The sequence below is a fragment of the Seriola aureovittata genome, chromosome 13 (genome assembly GCF_021018895.1).
Source record: "Seriola aureovittata isolate HTS-2021-v1 ecotype China chromosome 13, ASM2101889v1, whole genome shotgun sequence".
Taxonomy (NCBI): Eukaryota; Metazoa; Chordata; class Actinopteri; order Carangiformes; family Carangidae; genus Seriola; species Seriola aureovittata.
Genome location: NC_079376.1, coordinates 6898194 through 6907833, shown reverse-complemented (window position 1 = coordinate 6907833; position 9640 = coordinate 6898194). Strand labels below are relative to the sequence as shown.

Genomic DNA, 9640 nt, shown 5'->3' with positions numbered 1-9640 from the left:
GACTGTGACCATCAGCGCCACAGGGAGTTCAGATATTGAAGATGATCTGAGTTGGTACCTTCAGAAACCTGGACAGGCTCCAAAACTTCTGATATACAGTGCATCAACTCTAAACTCAGGAACTCCGTCTAGATTCAGTGGCAGTAGATCTGGTTCTCACTACACTTTAACCATCAGTGGTGTCCAGACTGAAGATCTTGGAGATTACTACTGTCTGGGCTACCATAGTGATTACACATTCACACAGTGATTTAGAGTCGTACAAAAACCTCCCTCAGTCAGACTGAAGTGAAAACAGCCTGCTGCAGGTGCAGAGGGTTGGTGAAGAGACTGTGAGGAGGAGAACTGGTTCAGTGAACACAACACAAGAGTCATCAAGCAGAACCACAATGAACCTAAATAGAACTGAAACAAACTCAGAGACAGTTTCTAACATGAAGCTTTAACTTAAATTCTCATCATCAAATCTCAAATATTTCCACTAATAGAAAAACATGTCCAACAGTATTTCCACTAATAGTTTTATATTCATGAGAGAAACAATATATTGACCTGCTACATAAAAACAGTTTTTGTTTACCAATAATGAAGGACGTCTGATGGAAGATAAACTGTGATCAAGTGTGAACTTCACATGAATGATATAAAGCAAAATAAACACAGAGACAGTGATTTATTATAAGCTGTTTAGTTTTATTGTTTAGATGAAAATGTTGACAGACATTATGAGAATAATAACTATGAAGCAGAATATGAGTGAGATTAGTTACAGGAAGCTGCAGGCACATTAAAACACAATGATGAGTTTGCAGAAATATGTGAAGAGAGGAGATCTGTATCTTCATCAAGATCTCTATCAAAGAAGCAGCATCACCTCCAGACAGGAAGTGTTGCTGAAGCTCTACTCTGAGCAGCGGTCAGGCTCCAGGGTTTGAGTGACAGGGCTCTGTCCAGTCAGACCGGCCTCACAGCTCACTGAGCCCGCCTTCCTCCACTGGTCTGCAGGGAGGCTCAGGGTGCTGCTCCAGCTGTAGCGGCCGTCCCTCCCCAGGTCCTCCAGGCTGTTTGACACCCCTGAGGAGCTGCTGCTGCCCCCCACCTTCCAGCCCAGCCTCCAGGCTGAGGGGAAGCCTCCGCTGGCCACACACACCACTGTGGCACTGCCCTTCTGCAGCTCCTCTACGGAGGGGGGGAGGACGGTCAGGGTGGGCCGCACCACCCCCACTGGAGGAGAGAGAGGGGGGAGAAAAGACAAAGGAATGAGAATGAAGGCTTGGTCATAAAGAAACACGACATACTGCTCATTTCTTGTATCTGATCAAATGAAACAGAAGAACTTGTTCTACTGTTGCTCTCATAAATCACTCAGCATCAGACCATCAGCCACATGATTCAGGTGGGTAAAGGCTGATTGATAATGATTATTGATGACATCTGCACATGTGTTTGATAATGTGTGACAGTGTATAGCTCATCCCTGTGAAGATTTTCTCTGTTTAAAGTGACAGAGCTGAAACACTCATGTGAAGACAGTTCAAACCTTTGTCATCTGTCGCTTTCACTTCCTTTTCAGCACATGGAAAATGAATGAAGCGTGAACACAAAGCTGAGCTGCTTTTACTGATGAAATCATGTTTGTGTTGAACAGGAATCCACATCAGGTTTTAGTTCAACATTGTTATTTTTCAAAAGGAATAAATGAAAACTAAATGAAACTTTTGACGTTTGGTTTGAAGACTAAACATTTTACTGTCAAACATTTTGAAGCAGACAATAAGTCATCAGACTGTGAGATCAGCTTTTCTTGATAAATAACAAAAATGATCAACAACATTTAAAAACCAAACTTAATCACAGTCTCATGAATATTTGATAAAACTTATAAATGTTATATGTTGTACAATATAAAATTCTTTGGTACTTACAGTCAACGACGAGTTTGGTTCCTCCACCAAAAGTGACCCACAGTGATACAAACTCATGAAGTGGCCGTACAAAAACCTCCTGCACTGTGAACAAGCTTCTATCCACTGAAAACAACCTCTCCTTGTTCTGATAACTCAATAAAATATAAACTACTTTAATCTACAAAGTGTTTTTAAAGGTATAGATTGAAAATAATGTATAAATTAAGATGATTTCTTCAGTTTAGTTGAACTTTTCTAAACCTGACAGAGAAACCATCACAGTCTCCTTGTAACAAAGTCACATTTTTGACATTTTTATATCAGTTGATACGTGATTAAGTGAACATGATCATTTTAATGATAATAATTCATTTTAAACCACATTAAAATATATGATTAATGTAGAGTAAACACTAAAGGCAGACAAACAGACACATCATACCAACCACAGTGGACACAAACTGATCCTTAAATCCTCAACTGCACTTCTAATATAAATATTTCCTTCTCTTCCATTAAGATCATATTTAGTGTAAATCCAAGCAGCATTTCTCCTGATGTTGTGTCCCACGTTGCCTTCAGTCTGTTGAGAGCAGAGAAATCATTTCCATAGAGAGGAGGCTTTGCATCGTCAGCTGATCCTCCAGTGAACTGAGAAGGTTTATAGTCCTGTGAGTTGAACAGTGCAGGACTCAGATCTGTCAGTCAACACAGCAGAAAGCACAACCACCATGACTCTCATCACCATCCTGATCTGGACGCTGGCCTGCTGCTGTTTTACAGGTTGATTCACTCAGCAACATTTGAAACGTGATGTGCTGCCTTTTCTCTCATTTCTTTCTGCTGATAAATGAATAATTTGTTTTTGTCTGCAGGATGCAGCGGTCAGGTGACTGTGACTCAGCCTCCAGTAGAGACATTTACTCCAGGATCCACTGTCACTTTCACCTGTAAAACCAGCCAAGATGTTTTCTCATATTCTGATGATGATGGAACTTTTGAAGCTATGTCCTGGTACCAACAGAAATCTGGACAGGCTCCAAAGCTCCTAATAAAATATGTGAGCACACGTGAATCAGGAACACCAGCTCGGTTTAGTGGCAGTGGAAGCAGCTCTGACTTCAGTTTGACCATCAGTGGAGTTCAGACTGAAGATGCAGCAGTTTATTACTGTCAGAGTGCTCATGTAATAAACAGTGCCTTGGTGTTCACACAGTGATTTGTAGTCGTACAAAAACCTCCCTCAGTCAGACCTCAGAGACACTGAGCCGTTAGAGCAGGAAGAGACTCTGACACAGACCACTGAACACAGAGCTGACAGTCACCTCACCAAACATGAAATACAGATTCATGTATGAGCATATTTTACATAGGTTTATATATTTATTTATTTTCATAACATATTAAAAGAGTATGAGAAAAATGGTTATAATTAAAATCCCATGGTGTTAATCTTCTACAGAGGATACTGTCAGTAGAAGTTGTGAAAAACAGAGAAACACTAATCAAGATGAAGATGTTTCTGTCATTGCTAAAAAAAACAAACACATTTTCAGGAAAACTTTTATTTGCTTTTTTGCATGAGACCACTCATGATTGGCCAGCCCACCAGGGGTCTGCAAGGGCACCAGTCACTTGATGTCCGAACATCTTGCATGCCCAAAATCAAAAGAGTTGAACAATCTAAACCAGATCACTAAAAATCCCCTTGTAAAGAAATCGTTTCAATGCAAAAATGGCACCAAATGTGCATGGCTTACGTTCATAGAAAAAAAGACACTGGTTTGTTCAGTAGGATTATGTTTAACGTTAGCAAGTTCTTCCTGTAACAATTGGAATGAATGACTGGAGACACATTGATTAAAGAACTGAGGGACATGGGAAAACTGTCCCTGGTTTTAGCCAAACAACCATGGTGTTGCCAACTTGACATCTATTGCTTAGCCTATGTTTCAATAATCTGATATTGCAGTGATATGTTGGGGGGAAATGGGGCCGGTCAAGACCAAAATTGACCACTTAACACAGTAACCTCACCAAGCACTAAATACAAATTCACATTTGTATTGCTTTATTTTGTATTTTAAAATATATTTTTCATTTTTACCTGATGTGAAACAAGCAGCATTTCTCCTGATGTTGTGTCCCACGTTGCCTTCAGTCTGTTGAGAGCAGAGAAATCATTTCCATAGAGAGGAGGCTTTGCATCGTCAGCTGATCCTCCAGTGAACTGAGAAGGTTTATAGTCCTGTGAGTTGAACAGTGCAGGACTCAGATCTGTCAGTCAACACAGCAGAAAGCACAACCACCATGACTCTCATCACCATCCTCATCTGGACGCTGGCCTGCTGCTGTTTTACAGGTTGATTCACTCAGCAACATTTGAAACATGATGTGCTGCCTTTTCTCTCATTTCTTTCTGCTGATAAATGAATGATTTGTTTTTGTCTGCAGGATGCAGCGGTCAGGTGACTGTGACTCAGCCTCCAGTAGAGACATTTACTCCAGGATCCACTGTCACTCTCACCTGTAGAACCAGCCGAGCTGTTTATAATAATAATCGCATGTTCTGGTATCAACAGAAATCTGGACAGGCTCCAAAGCTACTAATAAAATATGTGAGCACACGTCTCACAGGAACACCAGCTCGGTTTAGTGGCAGTGGAAGCAGCTCTGACTTCAGTTTGACCATCAGTGGAGTTCAGACTGAAGATGCAGCAGTTTATTACTGTCAGAGTTACCACAGTGGTGGAGTGTTCACACAGTGATTTGTAGTCGTACAAAAACCTCCCTCAGTCAGACTGCAGAGACACTGAGCCGTTAGAGCAGGAAGAGACTCTGACACAGACCACTGAACACAGAGCTGACAGTCACTTCACCAAGCACAAACTGATATACATTTACACATATACAAGAAAAACAAATGAACAAAACAAAAACAGCACTTCAATAAGGTTTTTGTATCAGCCTCTAAGGTTCCCTCTCAGACTTACGAGGCATGAAACAACTAAATGAATAATTTTTCTTGGGTTTTACAATCCTCAGCACTTCCTCTCAATAAACAGAATAGTGCTGTGAAACATTTCTTAAACAGATGAATGAAGATAATGTACATGATGATTCTCCACATCATTCAACCATTAACAGTAAAAGTCTATCAAGTTTTGTCAGTGAAGATTGTAGTAAATTTTCCACGTGTTGTCTGAGTGGTCTGGGAGGGCAGTGGGCGGAGGGTCTCCACATGATAATATATACTACTCCTGTGTATTATTATATATAATGTCCCCAATGATCCTCTACAAAAACAGACTCACTAAGAATGATCTGTGACGCTTAACATCCCCTAAATGTGACTGATTGAATCAGAAATTCGTGATTTTATACTTTACTTAGTTGAAAACAGTCATGAAGTTGTTATGAAGTGTGCATGGAAAGATCAGGTGAAAACTAATATGATGTAACAAGAGAAAAACAAGGTAATTTAAAAACAATTTAAAAGTTTGGACCTGTTCTCTTCGAGTTCAGTTCTAATACAGTTTGCCAGCAGGGGACGCCATGCACCTGTTAATGAGGACAAAGTCATTTGAGACAAGACAACAAGAAGACAGAAATGTTGACACTGAAGAGAAACAGCAGTGAAGAAAATAATAAAGTCAAAAATGTTCCAGATTGAAACAATTTTAATTCTGCTTCTATTATATTTTCTTCTCTTCCATTAAGATCATATTTAGTGTAAATCCAAGCAGCATTTCTCCTGATGTTGTGTCCCACGTTGCCTTCAGTCTGTTGAGAGCAGAGAAATCATTTCCATAGAGAGGAGGCTTTGCATCGTCAGCTGATCCTTCAGTGAACTGAGAAGGTTTATAGTCCTGTGAGTTGAACAGTGCAGGACTCAGATCTGTCAGTCAACACAGCAGAAAGCACAACCACCATGACTCTCATCACCATCCTCATCTGGACGCTGGCCTGCTGCTGTTTTACAGGTTGATTCACTCAGCAACATTTGAAACATGATGTGCTGCCTTTTCTCTCATTTCTTTCTGCTGATAAATGAATGATTTGTTTTTGTCTGCAGGATGCAGCGGTCAGGTGACTGTGACTCAGCCTCCAGTAGAGACAACTACTCCAGGATCCACTGTCACTCTCACCTGTAGAACCAGCCGAGCTGTTTATAGATACAGTGGTGGAGATCAGGCTATGTCCTGGTACCAACAGAAATCTGGACAGGCTCCACAGCTCCTAATAAGATATGTGAGCAGACGTGAATCAGGAACACCAGCTCGGTTTAGTGGCAGTGGAAGCAACTCTGACTTCAGTTTGACCATCAGTGGAGTTCAGACTGAAGATGCAGCAGTTTATTACTGTCAGAGTCTACATGAAATAAACAGTGCGAGCGGTGTATGCTGCGCGGCACCAGGTCCGCCTTACCACAGGACGCTTCAGGTGTCGATAAATAACTTTGGAAGACAACTTCAAGTGTTTAAACCTGAAATACATAAAAGCTGTTAGTGGAGTATGTGAACAGATGACCACAGGTGATATTAAGAATTAGAAATGTTTGTTGTTGTCACTTTATCCACAAATTCAAAAGTCAGACAGATGCTGCACGCTGTATACAAACCTTTGATTTCACAATAAATCAGGGAAAAAAAAGTTGACAAGCTTACAACAGCATCAACCACATCAAGAGCAGATAAAACTAAACCATTGTGGAAATAAAAACATATTTGCACCATAATGGATTTCAGCTATTGCATATCATTATAAGACTAAGCTTGCCTTATTACATACTGTGGCCACACTTATGCATATAATCTGCAACTTGATGGTGTCTTTTGTCAAATGGCAAAGTACTTTTTCAATAACACAAAGGAAACTTATGAGTGAACTGACTTCTTTACAGTGTAAAATAGTATATTTGATCAGAACCTTCAAACTCCCAACATTTTCTTCACCATGTACCCAGGCATGTTGTAAAGGAAAAGAGCCAAGATGGCCAGCAGCAGGAGAGCGGTGAGAATCTTGATGGTCAGCCACCTGTACTGGTCACACACCAGGTGTTTCACAGCTTTGAGAGGGATGAGGAACCAGAGGAGGGCAATATCTGGGCGGCTGGTGGAGTGGAGATGTAAATAGTGAGTTAGATAGTTAAGATATTAATAAGATCTGACTATCTGAATTTATAATTTGACTTTTTTTGTTTTTGAAAATATTCTAAAAGTTATTTAGCTTTCAATAGATGTTTGATGAAAGTGTCCCCTGCTACTTTGAGAAGGTAAAGAAATACCCAATAGTCCAATTTTACACTTTTAAAATACAAAAAGGCTGCTTTCAAGCTTTTTTAAACACTTCTCCATGAAATTCCAGAAATTTTCCCCACTTTCAATAGTATCACAGGAAAAGAGCTGGTCGGACACATTCTTATTCATATGGTCCTTATTATAGCTGAACAAAAAAGTAATTTTACTTCTACTTGGTTATAAGAGCTGAAACGCATATGAGAGACCAAGCCCTTGCACTTGAGCCTTGTAATCACTGATGATAAGACAAAAAGGTGTGTGCTGTTTCCTAATACTTAGCACACTAACAAGGGCACATATACACAGAAAAGAGGACTAGCAGAAAACTGAATGGTTCAGAGATCAATTTAATCATAAATTTGAAAAAACGTACATAGACATATAATCAGGACAACATGACAAAACATCGTTCAAGCAAGAAAATCTGAACACAAACCAACTATGCTAAAAATCCTCCCTTATTTATCAATAAATATCCTTAAATATCCAAATAATGGTCATCAGTTATCATGGGTGAGCAACCAAGATTGGGTGGATTTAATGGGAATAAAGAAAACCACATTCCATTAAACAAGAAAAACTGCAGTTATCACACCAACAGAAGCAACATGTTGAGATTTGTACATATTAGACTACATTAATAACCAATGGTGGATGCACTCAAGATGTATTATTAGTACTGCTATTATAATAGTGCTTGTTTAATAAGGCATCAGTTATTTTTGTCAAATGGTAAATTGCAAAAAGATTCACAAAAAAATACAAATTATTACTGAATGCACACCTTTTGAAAAAGTTATCATCTCCTGGTTTTAACTTAAGCTCCCAACATTTTCTTCACCATGTACCCAGGCATGTTGTACAGGAAAAGAGCCAAGATGGCCAGCAGCAGGAGAGCAGTGAGAATCTTGATGGTCAGCCACCTGTACTGGTCACACACCAGGTGTTTTGCAGCTTTGAAAGGGATGAGGAACCAGAGGAGGGCAATATCGGGACGGCTGGTGGAGCACAGAGACATAAACAAATGTTAAAAAAGGCAAAGCCAGTCAACAATCCAAAAATAAGGAATCCATCACTTGCAAGCATGATATGAAAAGAGGAGGTTCCCACATTCTGTTACAACCTGAGGTAAGACCTGCTTACCCCCACACCAGGGGCTATATTCTTGTTGGTGTGGAGGGTGGATGAAGAAAACACATATAATAGACAGAGCCAAGTACTGGAACCCTGTAATTCCAGACTGTATCAATTGTGTTGGTGTCAAAGGTGAAAAGGTCACATTTCACCTCTGACACCAACACAATTTATTTATTGATTCAAATTGCTGATTTAATAATACATCAAATCTTCATTTACCAGATGCGGCTTTAAGGGGAGTGAGAAATCTGAGGAGGATATAAAACAGTTGCTTCTGGTAATAAATACGATTATTTAGATCTTTCATTCTCAAACAATTTCACTTTATTCACTAATATTAAGTTATAATGTTAACGCTACTGATTTAAAAAAATGCAGAAAGAATCTCAATCAGAATAGTGACTAAAATAACTCGACTCAAAAGTAAGAAATCCAAAACACCACAATGCAAAATTGTGTTTAATTTCATACACAGTTGAATCAGTGAGTTTCATGGAGATTTGGTTGCAAGCTTCTGCTGCAGATGCTTTCAGGTGTTGCTTGTAGTGTTCTTACCTTCGTTACCTCTCGATCAAGTGAAACACTCTGAGTTAACCTGGATATGGGTCTTTCAGCTGCTCCTCTTCATTAACTGTTTGGCTACACTGGCCCCCATTTTTACTGATGGTGTTTTGTTAAATCATTCATAGTTTTTGTTTGATGAGTTTTGTGTTTTTTCATCTTTAAAGGCAGCTCTCTGCAGGCTGAAACAACTAGCATCCTTCCACAATGTCATACTTGAGCAGCCTCTTCTGTGTTGAAAAGTGGCCTGTTTTTTTCTTACCTAATTTTATTCTTTAGTCACTGTTTATGCTGTTTTTAGTGGTATTATTATTTTTTGAGCTGCATCAAATGTTTTACTGACTGTTTAGATAAAGCGGGCTACTTGTAATTGTTATTATCATTATTAGTAGTTTTACTGTTTGTTTGTATTTTTTGTTCCCTTCTTAATTTACGTCATTGTCTTGCATTATGACGTAATGTTTACTTGAGTGGACCCCAGCAAGAGTAGTTGCTACCTTGGTGGTGGCTAATGGGAACCCAAATAAATAAATAAATAAATAGATCTTTTGGTTCCACTTTAACGCTACACGTAAGTGATGAATTCAAAACTCATGGTTCATTTTTGTAAAAGCTTCATATGCACACGGAGATGCAATAAAATCATAGACATGTTGCAAGAGACAGTCTTGACTGTGGAATCAATTTGATCAACAGACAGCAAAGAATATTTATCAACAGTATCTTAAAGAATGG

At 39.3% G+C, this 9640-nt stretch overlaps 1 gene segment (V, D, J or C); it reads right to left on the bottom strand.

Moving 5' to 3' along the window:
- Nucleotides 1-678: 678 nt before the first annotated feature.
- LOC130180369 (immunoglobulin lambda constant 6-like) lies at nt 679-3557 on the bottom strand. The segment is given in 3 exon segments: nt 679-1224; nt 1926-2085; nt 3543-3557. Coding segments are annotated over 3 exon segments (498 nt in total).
- Between the last annotated feature and the right edge of the window lie 6083 nt (nt 3558-9640).